Below are 20213 nucleotides of genomic sequence, written 5' to 3'. Positions count from 1 at the left end.
CAATACTTAAATGAGGATGGAGACTTAAATTCCAAAACAAAAGTTGCCTAGCATCAAGGAGAGGTGAGAAATCTGTAAGTACAATGATGCATATCCAAAGTTTATACCCAGTTATGGTTGGCTCAGGGAATTTAAAAGTTTGCGAGTTTTCTTAATGTAAAAATGAGTGATGGGACTGTTATTAAAGCAGCAGAAATATAAATATTCTGTAGAATTAAGAGAAATTATAGAAAAATAATTATATATAGAATAGCAAGTCTTTAACATGCACAAAGTAGATAGTCTTGGGGAAACGTGTCAAATAGAGGATACATTTTAAAAGGATACAGGCAATTCAAAGAGTGAAAGATAGGTTATAGTTTTGGGGTTAACTCAGTGAAATACTATGAGTTACCACAAAAGTTATGTAAAACCCATAGCTAGGCCACACACACACACACACACACACACACACACACACACACACACACATAATTTTAATCTATAAAAAACTGATGACGGTAAGCTGGAAAATGTCTATATAAGTATACATGTAATAAAGGTACTAAGTGCAATGAACAGTAAGAAAAACTTTGACAAACAAAATTGTATGGATCCCACCAATAAACTTGCCCAATCCTTAAGAGCGAGCTTTCTCTAGAAATATAAATATATATATTTCCCCAGAAATATAAAGTATTTCTGTACCTGATGTAATCCAATACTGGGGGCGTGCAAGTCAATAGTGGCCAGAGAAGGAATTCGAGATTCTGAGAGATTTTTGTTCTCTTTCCTTATTAACCTGGAATTTCGAGCTAGATAAAAATAACCACAAACACATTTAAAAATTAGACATTTGTATTAGTTTTCCACATTCTATAGCTGTCCCTCAGTATATACTTAGTGTACATATTTACATACATAAGTCTGTAAATATTTACATATGGAAACACATAAAGTTACTACAATTTTTTACTTTTAATATTTTGTTAGTTTACTTAACATACATTTTATTTATTTTTTAAGATTTTATTTTTAAGTAATCTCTACACTTAACATAGGACTCAAACTTACAACCCTGAGATCAAGAGTCACATGCTCCACTGACTGAGCCAGCAGGTATTCCAATGTAACATAAATTTTAAATAATATAAACAAAAAGGCTGAAAAGTAAAAGCATTATACATACCTATGCCTTCTAAGGCTCTTAGTTCAGGGAGATGATTATAGTTCAGTTCAGGCAAACGGACATCTGTCTTTGAGTATTCCCTTCTTTTCTTATTTGCCTGAAGTAGGCTCTTTTCACTTGGGACCTAAGATCAGAATGATTAACACAAGTGAATTAGCCTTCAGGTAAGCTTGGCTTGCCCCTTTTGTAACTACTATATTGATATCCTAAAATTTAGGAATTCAAGAATAACACAAAACTTCAGAAGTCCTGTAATGAGCTTTTGAGTTTCTTTATTTGGAATTTTCTGCTTGTTCTTTTAATAGAGTAAGTGCTAAGACTCTTGGTTCAAATTAGTTATAAAATAATTAGTTAAAAAAAAACTATCTGCATGTCCGAAAAATAGCAAGTTCAGACCTCAGGTTGGTCTTCAACCTAGGTGTTGTAAAAAGTTTAGGCAAAGTTCTGCCTCCAATAATTTTTATTAAGACTCAAGTGTGTCTTCTTCCCATTAATCTCTACCTCTTTTCTTGACTGCCTCTTAAAAATAAGGATAAACAGAAATAAGATCTAAAACTGACAGCCAGTGTTGATTATGCAATGCCTGAAAGAAGGCTGATATCAATTCCAGCAAAGTGCTATTGAGCCAGCTACTCTGAAAGCCTTGCTGATCAAAGTAATCCTCCAAAGCAGATCAAGAATGTAAAACACAAAAATATCTACAAAGAAATCAGTAGGGTATTAAAAAAAGGAAAGTACTGTGGATACAGAAATCGTGGGCCAAGAATAATTAAAAGAAAAGCAAATGTAATGCCCAAATCATGAGAGATATGAAAAGAAGGCTACTCTTGTTCAGCTCTGAGGATAACGAGAAGGGTAGACAAGGGAAATTTGAGAGAAAAGTACTCTTTGGGAATACATCCACACCTCCATTCCCTGGCACAAGAGTTCATTCATCACATTCTGTAAGCATTTTCTATGGTGCTAAACATGTTCTAGGTGTGGGGTAGAGCTGTAAGGAAAACAGAGCACATATTCCTACCTTGGAAATGTACATTCTAGTTCGGGAGACAGACAATATATAAATAAGCAAATATAGAGGCTGGTAGGTGTATGTAATGGAAAAAAATTAAGCCAGGAGAGAGAAAAGAGAGTAATGCGAGACAAAATGAGTTCTAATACTAGGGAAGACCTCACAATAAGGCTTCATGTAAGCCAAGGAGGAGAAGAAGCAAATTCTTTGGATTATCTGGGGGAAGGAATGTTCTAAAGCACAGGAAATAAGTGCAAAAGCCCAAATATAGGCGCATGTCTGGCCAGGTTCAAGGAATACAAGGAAATCAGTGGGTTGCAATAGACTGACCAAGAGTAAGAGAGGCCAGGGGCACCTGGGTGGCTTAGGCAGTTAAGCATCTGACTCTTGATTGCCGCTTGGGTCATGATTTCCCATGATCCCAATGTGAGATGGAGTCCCACATTGGGCTCTGCACGAGAGACTGCTTGGGATTGTGTCTCTCCCCCTCTCTCTCTCTGCCCCTCCCCTGCTCATGTTCTTACTCTCTCTCTCTCAAAATAAATAAATAAACATTAAAAACAAGTAAAATTTCAAAGAGAGAGAGAGAGAGAGAGAGAGAGAGAGAGAGAGAGAGAGAGAGAGAGAGAGAGAGGGCGCGTAGCCAGGGGTAGAATAAGAGGGATGGGGACCTGGGTCAATCAGGGACTTACAAGCCCTGTTAGGATTTTGGTCTTGACTCAGAGATGACCAGTCAATGGAAAAGTGATGATGATTTAAGTTAACTTTAAAAAGAAGCATTCTGGGGCGCCTGGGTGGCGCAATCGGTTAAGCAGCCGACTTCAGCCAGGTCACGATCTCGCGGTCCGTGAGTTCGAGCCCCGCGTCAGGCTCTGGGCTGATGGCTCGGAGCCTGGAGCCTGTTTCCGATTCTGTGTCTCCCTCTCTCTCTGCCCCTCCCCCGTTCATGCTCTGTCTCTCTCTGTCCCAAAAATAAATAAAAAAACGTTGAAGAAAAAAGTTAAAAAAAAAAAAAAAGAAGCATTCTGGCAGTTACGTTAAGCAAAGTAACACTCCTCTGAACCTTCAGAAAACCTCTGAGCCTTGTACATGCTGCCATTCTTATAATCTGACACTGCTTTAATTTGTTGATCTTCTACTAGACCATGAGCTCCTTGAAGAGAGAGACAGATTGATTCATCTCCAGTGTCTCATAATAAGTTATCAATAAATATTTATTAAATGAATAAATAGAATACTTTCTTTTTTAAAAAAATGTTTATATATTTTGAGAAAGAGATAGAGCATGAGCAAAGGAGGGGCAGAGAGAAAGGGAGGGAGACAGAGAATCCCAAGCAGGCTCTGACTGTCAGTGCCCAGTGCAGGGCTTGAACCCACAAACCATGAGACCATAACCTGAGCCGAAATCAAGAGTCAGACATTTAACTGACTGAGCCAGCCAGGCACCCCTAGAATACTTTCACCAAAAATCTTATGTGAGATACAACAATTTATCTTGTCACCTACTCTAAAAAAGAACTGATCACCGAGTATTAAGTTAAGAAAATTTACTGTTACTAAAAAAATTAAAACATGTCATTTAAATAATATATTTAAACATCTAGACTTACAAAACTTACTTAAACTTTAAGACTTTCACATTTATGATTGTGACAGGTTGGGATGATACACATATAATTAAGGTTCCACTTTATGATATGTCTCCAAATAAGATTGCCAGTTAGTTCTTCACTATTATATTTAACATTAATAGAAGTCTAGAAATGACTAATGCTTGCTCTTCTATCATGGGAGTAAGAGTTCACTTACTGATGTGGTCACATTAATATTATAAATGCCTGATGGAGAATGTTTATGTGGTTTAACAAATGGAATGCAATACTTCTTGGTTTTCTCATCCACTCTGCAACAACAACAACAACAACAACAACAACAAATTTAAGTTAGAACCAGCAGTAACTATTTTTTTCAACCACAAAACCAAAACCAAATGACACAAAACTAAGTGACATGCAGTTTAATCAGCATTTAATGCCTATTCATACAATGTACATAATTCTGGTGAAACGTTCTGTCCTTTACCACTACCCTCATGCCTCCCACCTCGCTCCCAAGTCCAAACAAATAAATTACTTTTCTTTCAGCAAAATTTCCCAAATGAGCTTCTTTGTATCACCAAATACCCACAGCCATACCATGTAGCAGCAGACGCCCAAAACCAATTATTTCTTTTATTATGATAACCTCTTTTCACATTTTTAGAATAAATAGTTATAGACCCTCTTCACCTTACAGAGTACAATCCACTTTCTTAAGACTCAGGTGAATTTTTTTTTTTTTATCAAATGCTAACAACTTTCATTACATAGGCCAAAAGCATTTTGAAACAGAACGCTTACAAGAATGAAGAGCACCCAGAAGCCCGAAAGTAGAATGTGGCTGAATGGATTAACACTCGCAATTTGCAGACATACCCTGAAACAACATTTTGTTCTTATTTTCCTCATTCATACCTGTGACTCTGAACTCCTGGGATATTCACCATTCCAGAATTAACACCGGGAGCCACCGTGGAAAGATTGTGCGCAAGTGGAGGAATTGCCACGCCTAGATTTCTGGTGTGATCCACGCTTCCGTTGCTGCAATCTCTGAGGCTTGTAGAAGGCACGGTTGTGATGCGGCTCATCCCACTGTCAGGGAGACAGCTCGCATTTGAAGCTCGACTGACTTTTTCTCCTTCCGGTTTTGGCCCTTTTATTTTAAATACTTTAGAATCTTTAACTTTGGGATCAGCATTGGTATCCTGACCATTAATAAAAATGTTAACAACATTAATGATCTGAGGAGAATGAAAAATTACCTCTTCCTGTAAAGAACTCATCAACTACTGCAGAATTCCATAAATATCACTTTCTCATGCCCCTGTTTTCTTTATTCTATCTATGGAATTAAAATTACACCCAGGATTCTTGGTCAGACATTTATTTTGAATAGAAATGCAATAGCTCTGCTATATATCAGGTGAATATGATACACACATATATCAAATTTTTATATATTTCAGTAGAAAAATGTGAAAGAGAAATTAAGTATCACTACTTTTGTTCTTATGTATCTAAAGTCAGGAAATACAAAACTGAGAACTGCCTTCTTCTTTTGGTTCATTTGAAAAAATGTGAGTGGATTGTTGATGGATTGGAATTACCTTACCAAGAACAGATTCTAGGTAACCAACATGCAAATGTAAACTTCAAATAAATTAAATACCCAAATCTCAATTTTAAAGTGCTCTACTTTATACAAAAAAAATTTAAATGATATTTTTCTCTCATATCATTTAAGGGAAAAAATGATACATGCATGTGTTTGTGTCCATGTGTTTATATGTGAGTACATGGGTCTAAATGTTCTTAGATAAGTATGACTTCCTGACAAGACCTACTGCACAGTCTGATACACACTCTGGTACACAGTAGGCACTCAAAACACGGTATGTTAAGGCAGTTTTTCAAAAGGTAATGTCTATAGAGAAGGTACATTTTTACAACTAAGCTAAAAGTTAACAACTTCTCACTGCTCAGAAAACCTCTTTTTTTATATTCATTTATTTTCCTCCAAAAATAAAAGGATATATTACATTTAAAATTTAATACACATGAAAACATGGACATTTACCTGTACCACAAGCATTTTTCTATCTTCGCCTAAGGAATCACCTTTTTCCTTTTCCTTCTTTCTGCTTTGAGATTTTTTAGATAAAGAAATATTTCTGGCATCTTTCTGTACTTTTAACTGTAGTTCCTGAGAAAACCTACATAAAAATACATTTGTCAGTACAAGAAAATTGTAGGGGCGCCTGCAGTGGGTTAAGCCTCCAACTTTGGCTCAGGTCATGATCTCATGGTTTATGAGTTTGAGTCCCTCCCCTGCTTGCTCGCTCTCTCTCTCTCAAAAATAAATAAACATTAAAAAAATTTTTTTTTAAACACAATAAAATTGTATAAGACAGATAAACCTAGAAAAAATTCATTTTCAAGATTTTTTTTTTGTATTGAGTATTAAACTAGACTATGTTATTTAAAATGAGAAAAATTATTGGGGCACTTGGGTGGCTCAGTCAGTTAAGTGTCTGACTTTGGCTCAGGTCATGATCTCACGGTTTGTGAGTTCGAGCCCCGGGTAAGGCTCTGTGCTGACAGGCTCTGTGCTGGAGCCTGCTTGGGATTCTGTGTTTCTCTCTGCCCCTCCCCCACTCGCACTCTGTGGCTCTCTCTCTCAAAAATAAACAAACATTAAAAAACATTTTCTTTTCATGAGAAAAAGTATGGCCTAGATTAGCAGTTCTCAAAAGGTAGTCTGTAGAACCCTGGGAATCCCTGAGAACTTTTCAGGAGGTTCACAAGGTCAAAGCTATTCTTTACCTTAATAGGAAGATGACTGCTTTTCCTCTACATTGACACTGGCACTGATGGTGTAAAAAGCAATGGTAGGTGAGACTGCTGGCACCTTACCAAGAATTAAAGCAATGGCACCAAACTGTACTGACAGTTATGGTGTTCTTCATATTCATATGCACATTCTCAGTTTAAAAAAACAAAGGCAGTTTTGCTTAAGAACGTCCCTTATGAAATAATAAAGAAGTATTTAATTTTATTAAATCAAAACCTTTGAACACCAGTCTTTTTTCATATTCCGTGTGAAAGAAGGGAATGTGCATGAAGCACCCCGCTACGAACCGAAGTGCAGTGGCTGTCTTAGGGAAAGGAACTGTGTTATTGTTTGAGATACAAACTAAACTAGCCACTTCTTTCGTGCAACATTTTTTACTTGAAAGAAAGGATGACAGAAAACTACAGTTATTCAGACTTGGAGTATTCTGCAAACATTTACTTTTAAAAAATGAGCAAAGGAAAACAACTGACAGCATTTGTGTTGACGATAAAATTCACATTTTTATGCAAAATTACAATTCTGTTAAACTTGTGTGCACTAGTGTGACTGTAGCCGATTCCCAAAACTTAAAAAGACTTTTCTGATGAGAGAGAATGTGACTTTTTGATACTATATAATGAAATGTGTCACCATTTTAAAGATCTGCATTATTTAGCAAAATAGTATTTTCCAAGTGACTAATAATGATACCACAAAAACACACATGGCTAAAAGCTCTATTCAAAGTGCAAGAAGATAGATAAATGGATTTTAATGTAACAGGGTACGGAAAGCTCACTGATATGTTTCAGACTCTGCAATGCAACCAACCCTTAAGAACTACTACTGCCAGGTTTTGGCATAGTATCAAAATTTAGGTTATGGACTCAATAAAGAATACCCACAATTATCTAAAATTTTTTTTTCAACGTTTATTTATTTTTGGGACAGAGAGAGACAGAGCATGAATGGGGGAGGGGCAGAGAGAGAGGGAGACACAGAATCGGAAACAGGCTCCAGGCTCTGAGCCATCAGCCCAGAGCCTGACGCGGGGCTCGAACTCACGGACCGCGAGATCGTGACCTGGCTGAAGTCAGACGCTTAACCGACTGCGCCACCCAGGCGCCCCAATTTTTTTTTTTAATTTTTTTTTCAACGTTTATTTATTTTGGGGACAGAGGGAGACAGAGCATGAATGGGGGAGGGGCAGAGAGAGAGGGAGACACAGAATCGGAAACAATTATCTAAAAGGGCTATTAAAATACTCTTCCATTTTCCAACTCCATATATATGTGAGGCCAAGGTTTATTTGTAGATCTCAATCAAAACAACCTAACACAACTAATTGAACGCAGATGCAATATGAGAACTGAGGTATCTTTCATTAAGCGAAACACTAAATGGATTGGTAGAAATGTCAAGCATTGTCATTGCCACCCATCTCACTATTCTTGGTTTTGTTAGCTGCACTGATGCCAGCAGCTGAGACAGCACAAGAGACCGCACCGGCAGCTCTGGCACTCACAAGTTTGGCACATCAAGGTCCCAGCACAGCACTGGCAACAGTGTCACATGACCGGGTGTGATGTGGGTACAGTGGCAACAGGAGATGGTACCTTTGGAAATGCATCGGTACCCAAAACGATGGCAACACGAACTCGTAGCAACATACAAATCAGTGACCTGAGTGGTAGATGTCACCACAGGGAGACAGAAAGAAAAGCGGGATGTAACTGCTTCATGTCAACCTAGACCCCTAATTCAGTGAACGCGGGGGACCACTCCTAGGAACTGCAGTATTGCTAAGGCTGAATAGAGGTAGGGTCGTCAATATTTGAGACTGTATACAAGCGGGTGTGTATAGAAATAAGAGAAATACCTTTACTTTAACTCTAGGTTGGGACACCCCGGAAAACATGAGCCAGTACTATACCTCTCAGCAAATCCATCCATATGAAAGAAATCATGGTGCAGGAGCTCAGCACAGAAGGGCCTTTGGTCTGGGTCAATATGTAAGCATTTCTGGAAAACCAAGGAATACATACAGCACATATCAAACAAAAACTGCCTACATTTAAATTTCTGAATGTAGAAAAATAGAAAATTGCTGTTTATAGTCAATGAACTTTAAAAACATAATAAATGATAAAGAAAAAAATACAAATCTAGACAATGACCACTCGTGGTTGCTAATATCACAAAAAGAAAGACCATCAGACATGTGGTGTCTCTGGATGGAAACATACAAACCTCTTACGACATGGTCTTGCCAAAAATCAACCTGATTCTGATGAGCTCTAGCTCTAGTTTATAAGAAATACAAGACAGAGGAGCATATTAAACTATACTATGTGGATAATTCTAAGGGTCAAACAACCTACTTTCTTTAACAAATAAATGGCAAGGTTTAAACAAAAAAGAAAAGAGATAAAGATGAGCTTGTAAATTAAGATATATCCACCAATTGTGATCTATAGACTTCATGTAGATCCTAGTTTGAATTATAAAAAGAAATTATGAGAAAATCAGTGACACTTTGAGCATTAGTTAGATGTTTTATAATATTAGGGAAATATTTTTTTCCCTAATTTTTAAAATTTAAAGCCTTGCACAATAGAAGGGAAAGGGCCTATTCTGTGTATATCACTGTGCTGGATACTTCACATAGATTATTTGATTTTAATGCAGGTCTTGTTCTGACTTATGAGAACCACTTAATGCCAGGAAAAACAGAAAAAACTCAATAAATAGCTTTAAATGAACAAGAAAAATTCTACAAATGATTAAGGTATTTATAAGTGAAGTAATAGAATATCCGGGATTTGCTTCAAAATGCTACAAAAAACAAAGCTGAGGAGGATGAAGATAGGTAAAAAGAAGACTGTCAAGATGCTGTTAATTGTTGCATCTAGATGATAAATACACAAGGGTTCATTGTACTACTATTCTTTCTACTTCTCTGTTTGTAGTTTTCCAGAATAAAATGTTTAAACGTTATGGGAATTCTATTATAAGGGACATAAACTGGATAATAGTTTTACCTTCATTCCCTTTAAATCTCTATAGACAGATCATAAAGCTGGCCTCCATGAAAAATATTTAAGTCTGTTAGAAGATTACATAGAAAAGTAGAAATGTATTCATCTAAGAACTTGTTACAATTGTTTATAAGCTTAATAAACTTTTATTAATGAGCTATTTTAAAAATTTTAAAAGCAAAAAATATCTTGAGTAAATGTGATATGATCTTGGTGTTTTAGATATACTGCACTTATTTTATCAATACTTCAGGAAAGTCCTAATTAATAAGAATTTTTTGATCTAACAACTCCAAAAGGTCTAGTGAGAATTGCCCTAATAGCTTCCTCAACTACAAGGCAAAGGTGATGATCATTTGTAAATTAGCTTCAGCAAATCTAGTCATTAAGCAAAAGGCTCCTTAACACTACAGTACATGTCATGATCCTACGCCCTGTGCTTTAATAATCTGCTAGTTCTTGGGGCACCTGGGTGGTTCAGTCAGTTAAGCTTCCAACTTCAGCTCAGGTCATGATCTCACAGTCCCTGAGTTCAAGCCCCGCATTGGGCTCTGTGCCGATAGCTCAGAGCCTGGAGCCTGCTTTAGATTCTGTGTCTCCCTCTCTCTCTGTTCCTCCTTCTCTCTCCTCTCTCTCCTCTCTCTCTCTCTCTCTCTCTCTCTCTCTCTCTCTCTCTCTCTCTCAAAAATAAAAAATATTAAAAAAAATAATAATTTGCTAGTTCTTTACCTTTCTTTTTATTTCCTTATCCATTTTTCTTCTCTTTTCCACTTATATAGGCTTGCATTTCAAATGTTAAACATTAAAAAGATACTGTTATGAGGATGTTTTTATACTTAAAACGTGCTAGATAACACTAAACAGTTTCTTAAAACAAATAAAATTTTCAGGCCTTGGGGCACCTGGGTGGCTGAGTAGGTCAGGCATCCAACTCTTGGTTTCAGCTCAGGTCATGATCTTGTAGTTTGTGGGTTTGGGCCCCACATCCGGCTCTGTGCTGACAGTACAGATCCTGATTGGGATTCTCTCTCTCTCCCTCTCTCTCTGTTCCTCATGACTTGTGCTCTCTCTCTCTCTCTCTCTCTCTCAGGATAAATAAATAAGCTTAAAAAAATTCCTTTAAAAAATTTTTTTCAGGCCTTTCCTTCCAAAGATCTCCCTGCCAAATTATTTAATTTTTTAAACTCTTTCTTAATGTACAAAAATTACAGCCACCAGGGCCCAAACGCAGGACATTGGCATTGTGGTGTGGAATACCAGCTTTAAATGTGTCTGTAATTGGCATGACATCCCATGCCAAAATGTCTTATGAGAAGAAATAGAGGTGAACTATAAAGTCATAGCCAGTTTCCTCTCTATTCTGCAATCTAGGAGAAAAAACTGTCACCCAAGGGCAAATCAGGGTTACTCCAATGAACAAATCAAAGCAAACCTGGTGGAAGATTCAAACACCCCACCACTACAAGCAAGGAGGAGCTTTGCAGAGGACTGATCAGTGGGATAGAGCAGTCAAAACGCAACAACAGAGTGCATGTAACACACTCCAAAAACACTTCCTGAAGTGTCAGGCCCTGGACAGCATATGACCCTTTTTAATATCGTAGTACTCACAGATGCAGGACGCATAACAAGCTATTAAACACATAAAAGACAGAAACCTAGCCAAATGATGAAATGGAAGAATTCTCCTCAAGAGAAAATCCAGAAAGAAATGACAGAGAACTGTTCAAAACAGATATAAACAATATATCTGAACTAGAATTTAGAATAACAGTCATAAAACTAATAGCTGAGCTTGTAAAACACATAGAAGACAGCAGAGAATCTACTGCTGCAGAGATCAAAGACCTAAGAAATAGTCACAATGAATTAAGAAATGCTATAAATGAGATGCAAAATAAACTAGATACAGTGACAACAAGGATGGAAGAAGCAGAAGAGAGAATAGATGAAATAGAAGATAAAATTATGGAAAATGATGAAGCTGGAAAAAAGAGGGAAAGGAAATTACTAGATCACAAGGGTAGAATTAGAGAGGTAAATGATTCCATGAAATGAAATAATAACCGTATCATAGGAGTTCCAGAAGAGGAAGAGCAAGAGAAAGGGGCAGAAGGTTTATTTGAACAAATTATAGCTGAGAACTTCCCTAATCTGGGGAAGGAAACAGGCATCTAAGTCCAAAAGGCACAGAGAATTCCCTTCAAAATCAACAAAAACAGGTCAACTTCATGACATATCACAGTGAAACTGACAAAATACAAAGATAAAGAGAGAATTCTGAAAGCAGCTAGGGACAAAGGGGCCTTAACCTACAAGGGTAGATACATAAGGGCAGTAGCAGACCTGTCCACTGAAACTTGGCAGGCCAGAAGGCAGGGGCAGGAAATATTCAATGTGCTGAATAGGAAAAATACACAGCCAAGAATCCTTTATCCAGCAAGGCTATCATTAAGAATAATAGAGAGAGCAACCAACAGAATGGGAGAAGATATTTGCAAATGACATAACAGATAAAGGGTTAGTATCCAAAATCTATAAAGAACTTATCAAACTCAACACCCAAAAAACAAATCATCCAGTGAAGAAATGGGCAAAAGACATGAATACACACTTCTCCAAGGAAGACATCCAGATGGCCAACAGACACATGAAAAAATGCTCAACATCACTCATCATCAGGGAAATACAAATCAAAACCACAATAAGATATCACCTTACACCTGTCAGAATGGCTAACATTAACAACTCAGGCAATAACAGATGTTGGCGAGGATGCGGAGAAAGAGGATGAGGATCTCTTTTGCATTGTTGGTGGGAATGCAAACTGGTGCAGCCACTCTGGAAAACAGTATGGAGGTTCCTCAAAAAACTAAAAATAGAACTACCCTACGACCTAGCAATTGCACTACTAGGCATTTATCCACGGGATACAGGTGTGCTGTTTTGAAGGGACACATGCACCCCCATGTTTACAGCAGCACTATCAACAATAGCCAAAGTATGGAAAGAACCCAAATGTCCATCGATGGATGAATGGATAAAGAAGATGTGGTATATATATATATAATGGAGTATTACTCAGCAATCAAAAAGAATGAAATCTTGCCATTTACAACTGCGTGGATGGAACTGGAGGGTATTATGCTAAGTGAAATTAGTCAGAGAAAGACAAAAATCATATGTCTTCACTCATATGAGGACTTTAAGAGACAAAACAGATGAACATAAAAGAAGGGAAACAAACAATATAAAAAGAGGGAGGAGGACAAAACAGAAGAGACTCTTAAATATGGAGAACAAACTGAGGGTTACTGGAGGGGTTGCAGGAGGGGGGATGAACTAAATGGGTAAGGGGCATTAAGGAATCTACTCCTGAAATCATTGTTTCACTATATGCTAACTAATTTGGATGTAAATTTTAAAAAATAAAAAATTAAATTAAAAAAAAAAAAGAATAGTAGAGAGAAAGGTTTTCCCAGACAAACAAAAACTAAAGGAGTTCATGACCACTAAACCAGCCCTGCAGGAGATCCTAAGGGGGACTCTGTGAGTGGAAAACAGCAAAGACTACAAAGGACCAGAGATATCACCACAAACATGAAACCTACAGATAACACAATGGCACTAAATCCATATCTTTCAATAATCACTCTGAATGTAAATGGACTAAATGCCTCAATGAAAAGACACAGGGTATCATAATGAATAATAAAAATAAGATCTATCTATATGCTGCCTACAAGAAACTCATCTTAGACCTAAGGACACCAGCAGATTGAAAGTGAGAGGATGAAGAACCATCTGTCACGCTACTAGACATCAAAAGAAAGCCAGAGTAGCCATACTTATATCAGACAAACTAGATTTTAAAACAAAGATCGTAACAAGAATTGAAGAAGGGCATTGTATAAATTAAGGGATCTATCCATCAGGAAGAGCTAACAATTGTGGAGGCACTTGGGTGGCTCAGTCAGTTATGCATCCTACTCTTGATTTTGGCTAAGGTCATGATTCCAGGGTCATGGGATTGAGCTCCACATTGGGCTCTGTGCTGACAGTGCAGAGCCTGCTTGGGATTCTCTCTCTCGTCCTCTCTCTCTCTCTCAAAACAAATAAATAAACTTTGAAAAGAAAAAAAAAGAAGAGAACAATTGTAAATGTTTATGCCCCAATGTGGAAGAGAGCACCCAAATATATAAACCAATTAATCACAAACCTAAACAAATGTATGGATACTAATACCGCAATTGTAGGGGACGTTAATACTCTGCTTACAACAATGGACAGATCATCTAGGCAGAAAACCAATAAAGAAACAATGGCTCTGAATGACATATTGGACCAGATAGACTTAACAGATATATTCAGAACTTTTCATCCTAAAGCAGTAGAATACACATTCTTCTCAAGCACACATGGAAAATTGTCCAAAATATATCACATACTGTGTCACAAAACATCCCTCAACAAGTATAAAAAGATTGAGGTCATACCATGCATATTTTCAGATCACAATGCTATGAAACTTGAAACCAACCACAAGAAAAAATCTGGGAAGCCCCCAATTACATGGAGGCTAAAGAACATCCTACTAAAGAATGAATGAGTCAAATTAAAGAAGAAATCTAAAAATATATGGAAGCAAATGAAAACATGACAGTCCAAATCCTTTGGGATGCAGCAAAGGTAGTCTTAAGGGGAAAATTCATTGCAGTTTAGGCCTATCTCAAGAAGCAAGAAAGGTCCCAAGTACACAACCTAACCTTACACCTAAAGGAGCTAGAAAGGCAGCAGCAAAGAAAGCCCAAAGCCAACAGAAGAAGAGAAATAATAAATATTAGGGCAGAAATAAACAATATAGAATCCTAAAGAACAGCAGAACAGATCAATGAATCTAAGAGCTGAGTTTTTGAAAGAATAAACAAAATTAATAAACCTCTCACCGGACTTCTCAAAAAGAAAAGAGAGAGGACCCAAATAGATAAAATCACGAATGAAAGAGGAGAGATCACAACCAACACCACAAAAATACAATTATTAGAGAATACTATGAAAAATTATATGCTAACAAACTAGACAATCTGGAAGAAATGGACAAATTCCTAGACACTCACACACTACCAAAACTCAAACGAGAAGAAATAGAAAATTTGAACAGACCCATAACCAGTGAAGAAATTGCATCAGTTATCAAAAATCTCCCTACAAATAACAGTCCTGGGCCAGGTGGCTTCCCAGGGGAATCTACAGAAATTTAAAGCAGAGTTAATACCTATTCTTCTCAAACTATTCTAAATATAGAAATGGAAGAAAAACTTCCAGACTCATTCTATGAATCCAGCATTACCTTGATTCCAAAACCAGACAAAGACCCTGCTAAAAAGGAGAAATCAGGTCAATATCCCTGATGAACATGGATGCAAAAATTCTCAACAAGATACTGGCAAATTGAATTCAACAGTATGTTGAAAGAATTATTCATCATGATCAAATGGGATTCATTCCTGGGCTACAGGGTTGATTCAATATTCACAAATCAATCAGCATGATACATCACGTTAATAGAAAAAAGGATAAGAACCATATGATCCTGTCAATAGAAAAAGCATTTGACAAAATACAGCATCCTTTCTTAATAACAACTCTCAAGAAAGTCAGGATAGAAGGAACATACCTTAATATGATAAAAGCCATATGTGAAAGGCCCACAGCTAAGATCACCCTCAATGGGGAAAAACTTGAGAGTTTTCCTCCTGAGATCAGGAACACAACAGGGATGTCCACTCTCATTACTGTTGGTTAACTAGTGTTGGAAGTCCTAACTTCAGCAATCGACAACAAAATGAAATAAAAGGCATCCAAACTGGCAAAGAAGTAGTCAAACTTTCCCTCTTCACAGATGACATGATACTCTACATGGAAAACCCTAAAGACTCCATCAAAAAACTGCCAGAGCTGATACAGGAGTTCAGCAAAGTGCAGGATATAAAATCAATGTACAGAAATCAGTCATGTTTCTATACACCAATAATGAAGCAAGAGAAGGAGGTATCAGGGTATCAGTCCCATTTACAATTGCATCAAAAACCATAAAATACCTAGGAATACACCTAAACAAAGAGGTAAGAGATCTGTATGCTGAAAACTATAGAAAGCTTATGAAAGAAATTGAAGAAGACCCAAAGAAATGGAAAAACATTCCATGCTCACGTTGGAAGAACAAATACTGTTAAAATGTCAATACTACCCAAAGCAATGTACACATTCAATGCAATCCCAATCAAAATTGTACCAGCATTCTTCACAGAGCTAAAACAAACAAACCTAAAATTTGTATGGAACCACAAAACATCCTGAATAGCCAAAGTAATGGTGAAAAAGAAAACCAAAGCAGGAGGCATCATAATCCTAGACTTTAGCCTCTACTACAAAGCTATAATCATCAAGACAGTAGCACACAGACCAATGGAATAGAATAGAGAACTCAGAAATGGACCCACAAATATATGGTCAACTAATCTTTGACAAAGCAGGAAAGAATATCCAATGGAAAAAAGACAGTCTCTTTAGCAAATGGTGCTGGGAGAACTGCACAGCAACATGCAGAAGAATGAAACTGGACCACTTTCTTACAGCATACACAAAAATAAATTCAAGATAGATGAAAGACCTAAATGTGAGACAGGAAACCATCAAAATCTATAAAGAATTTATCAAACTCAACACCCAAAAAAACAAATAATCCAGTGAAGAACTGGGCAGGAGATATGAATAGACACTTTTCCAAAGAAGACATCCAGATGGCAAACAGACACATGAAAGATCCTCAACATCACTCCTCATCGGGGGAATACAAATCAAAACCACAATGAGACACCACCTCACACAAGTCAGATTTGTTAAAATTAACAACTCAGGAAACAACAGATGTTGGTGAAGATGTGGAGAAAGGGGAATCCTCTTGCACTTTTGGTGGGAATGAAAACTGGTGCAGCCATTCTGGGGAAACAGTATGGAGGTTCCTCAAATAATTAAAAATGGAATTACCCTATGACCCAGCAACAGCACTACTAGGAATTTATGCAAAGGATACAGAAGTGCTGATTCAAAGGAGCACATGTACCACAACATTTATAGCAGCACTATAAACACTAGTCCAATTATGGAAAGAGTCCAAATGTCCATCAACTGATGCATGAATTAAGAAGATGTGGTATATACATACATATATACATATACACATACATACGTATACAGTATGTGTATATAATATATATTAAATGCACATATATGTATATACACATATACACATACATGTATATATACATGTATACATACATATATAATATACACACACAGTTCCACACAGATGGAACTGAACAGTATTATGCTAAACGAAATAAGTCGGTCAGAGAAAGACAGATATCACATGACATGATTTCAATCACATGTGTAATTTGAGAAATTTAATAGATGATCAAAGGGGAAGGGTAGTAAAAATAAGATAAAAACAGAGAGGGAGGCAAACCATAAGAAATGCTTAAATACAGAGAAACTGAGGGTTGATGGGGTGGGGAAAATGGGTGATAGACATTAAGGAGGGCACTTGTTGGGATGAGCACTGGGTGTTATACGTAAGTGATGAATCACTGGATTCTACTTCTGAAGGCAAGACTACACTGCATGTTAACTAACTTGAGAATAAATTAACTAAAAAAAAACAAACTAAAAGCAACATAGGGGCACCTGGCTGGCTCATTCTGTGGAGCATGCGACTCTTGATCTGGAGGTTGTGAGTTTGAGCCCCATGTTAGGCATAGAGCTTACTGGCAAAGAAAGGGTGGGGGCAGGGAGAGAGGCCTGCCTGGCTCAGTCAGTAGAGGATGTGACTCTTGATTTCAGGGTCCCGAGTTTTGAGGCCCACGTTGGGGGTAGAGTTTACTTAAAAAAATAATAACAGGGGCACCTGGGTGGCTCAGTCAGTTAAGCAGCCGACTTCGGCTCAGGTCATGATCTCACGGTCCGTGAGTTCGAGCCCCGCGTCAGGCTCTGTGCTGACAGCTCAGAGCCTGGAGCCTGTTTCAGATTCTGTGTCTCCCTCTCTCTGACCCTCCCCTGTTCATGCTCTGTCTCAAAAATAAATAAAACGTTAAAAAAATTTAAAAAATAATAACAAAATAAAATCAAGAGAGGAAATCGTTGACCTAAAAGATCAACTAGACAAGAAAAAGAGAAAACCATGTCTCCATAATATAAATTCACTGTAAGAAAGTAAAACATATGATTACCTTTGCTAAATCTATCACAACTTCAGAGAGCTTGGGATAGCGTCTTTCAAGAGGTTCCGTTTCCTTGATTTCAGGCAACCTTACTCCAGCAAACACAGGATTTTTATAAAACAGCTCCTGATGTCTTGGAATTAGATTACCTGGAAGTGAGAACAGCACACATCTCTGTCATTATACCTCATGATAGAAATGGCAAAGAGACAGGTGATGTGGCATGGACAAAAGAGTAGAACACAGCTTATGGCCTTGGAGTTAGGGCTGCCTCAACATGCAAAATCACCCAAAAACAGTGTTCTTCTGGTGATGGTACCTGGCAGTCTTCAATAGTGGTTTTGATGTAAGTCAACTCAAGAAAATTAACATTCTTATCTCAACCTACTCATTTAGAAAATTCACAAGCCACTATATATAGAACTGAAGTCATGAGGGTGCATAGGAAAAGGATAGGTAAAGAACATTTTCTAATTTTTTAGATATAAGTACCAACACTTCATTTCTAACAACAAAGCATAAAGTGCTGACCAAAACAATGAAAATATTACTAGTCATATGATCAGAATCTAGATAAATAAGTTCCACCCTTTAAGAATTTGGTTTGGGGGCGCCTGGGTGGCTCAGTCGGTTAGGCGGCCAACTTCGGTTCAGGTCATGATCTCGCGGTCCGTGAGTTCAGCCCTGCGTCGGGCTCTGTGCTGACAGCTCAGAGCCTGGAGCCTGTTTCGGATTCTGTGTCTCCCCTCTCTCTGACCCTCCCCCGTTCATGCTCTGTCTCTCTCTTTCTCCAAAATAAATAAACGTTAAAAAAAATTTAAAAAAAAAAGAATTTAGTTTGAAAATGAAAATAAATTGTTTTAATTATTAAAATTTAAATTTTAAAAAATTAAAATCTTTTTCAAAAATTTAAAAATCTACTGATTTTATACCTGTGTTTAAAGTCTGATTTGAGTAGTTTTATCTTTTTCTTCAACTTTAGTACCTAATCTAGTATAAAATACATATGAAAATTCTGCTGTAAGAAACTACTGTATTGTTTATTGAATTTCTACCCTGGAAACTTAAAATCCAACAGTTACATGCCCCCCCCCCCAAGTATTTTCCCATTATTTCCATTTTCCAAGATCCATCTCCCAATATGAAGTTCGTATTTCAACAAATGTAAGACTTTGATAATCTAGCTTTAAAATTCTGTCCAAAACACTAACAACAAAAGTCATATCTGCAACAAGATTAAACTACCTAAGAAGTCTCGGTCTCTCAATTTGAAGATGAGGATAAGGGTAACAGTCGGATTCCACCAAACACTTGCTAACCCCGCCCCCCAGAAAAAACCATTTGCATCCTCTACATGTGATTTATTGAATGCATAAGTGCAGAGAAAATGTACAGCCTTTGCTCTTTTCTTTGTGGGGAGTGGGGCAGGAGGGTGGATGAGAGCATGAATAAGACCATTTGCCAGACAAACCAAAGCCAGACTGAGAATGAATTAATATAAATAGATGAGATTTTCCTATTGGCTCCCTACCTCCACTTAAAACACATACCATCTTTAATATACTAACAAGTAGTAAAATCAATACAAACAAAAACATAGGAGAAAAACCTCTAAAATTTAAAATGCAGATGTATAATCTTACCTAAACACGTCATAATATGATATAGCTGATCAATATCAGAATCTCCAGGAAAAAGGGGTTCTCCCATGAGCATTTCAGTTACCAGACAGCCAATGGCCCATACATCAACAGCCCTGAAATAAAAGCAATGTGGTATAAAATCTGGCATCCTACTATGCTTATGTGACTGAATCTGTTCTGCATACTACTATTTGGTATTCTTGGTATTGAGAATATTAGTAGCAAGCGTTAAATTACTCATAAAAATACATTTCCCTATAAACTTCAAGTACTAATTCCCAATTTTACCTAACTCAGATTTCCAGAAACTTCAATCACGTGACAAGAAGGAAAAGGCTTCTCAAAACCGTTATAATATGTACTTTATTCTGGAAATAAGTTTTTTGGGCTTTCATTCAAAGCCTATTCATTCTTTGTTTATACATTATTCTAACCAGGTTGATCAATCTATCCCACCATACACTGAAAACAGCACAGGAGAAGGTTGTTTGGGACACATACAGTAACGACAAGGGGAACTAGGAGCTAACGGGAAAAATAGAAACATTATCTTAAAAATCAGACCCAAGAACTTAAAGCAGAATATGCTGGTATCATTCACATAGGGACAACTACCTTGAAATTGTTTAAGGTCATAGC

General features: G+C 37.1%; 1 protein-coding gene across 2 annotated transcripts in view; it reads right to left on the bottom strand.

The window, feature by feature from the left end:
* The window catches only part of CDKL2 (cyclin dependent kinase like 2), a 53748-nt gene that overhangs the window by 9944 nt on the left and 23591 nt on the right, over positions 1 to 20213 (bottom strand). For both annotated transcript variants that reach the window (XM_019829355.3, XM_006931059.5), the window contains 8 exons: positions 19575 to 19687; positions 17941 to 18080; positions 8545 to 8633; positions 5856 to 5991; positions 4694 to 4983; positions 3990 to 4083; positions 1169 to 1292; positions 688 to 794 (listed from right to left, as the gene is read on the bottom strand). In XM_019829355.3, coding sequence (XP_019684914.2) covers positions 688 to 794; positions 1169 to 1292; positions 3990 to 4083; positions 4694 to 4983; positions 5856 to 5991; positions 8545 to 8633; positions 17941 to 18080; positions 19575 to 19687 — 1093 coding nt within the window. The remainder of the gene's footprint in view (positions 1 to 687; positions 795 to 1168; positions 1293 to 3989; positions 4084 to 4693; positions 4984 to 5855; positions 5992 to 8544; positions 8634 to 17940; positions 18081 to 19574; positions 19688 to 20213) is intronic.

This window comes from Felis catus, chromosome B1 (genome assembly GCF_018350175.1).
Source record: "Felis catus isolate Fca126 chromosome B1, F.catus_Fca126_mat1.0, whole genome shotgun sequence".
Taxonomy (NCBI): Eukaryota; Metazoa; Chordata; class Mammalia; order Carnivora; family Felidae; genus Felis; species Felis catus.
The sequence above is the reverse complement of the archived record's forward strand: the minus strand, read 5'-3'. Positions and strand labels throughout refer to the sequence as shown.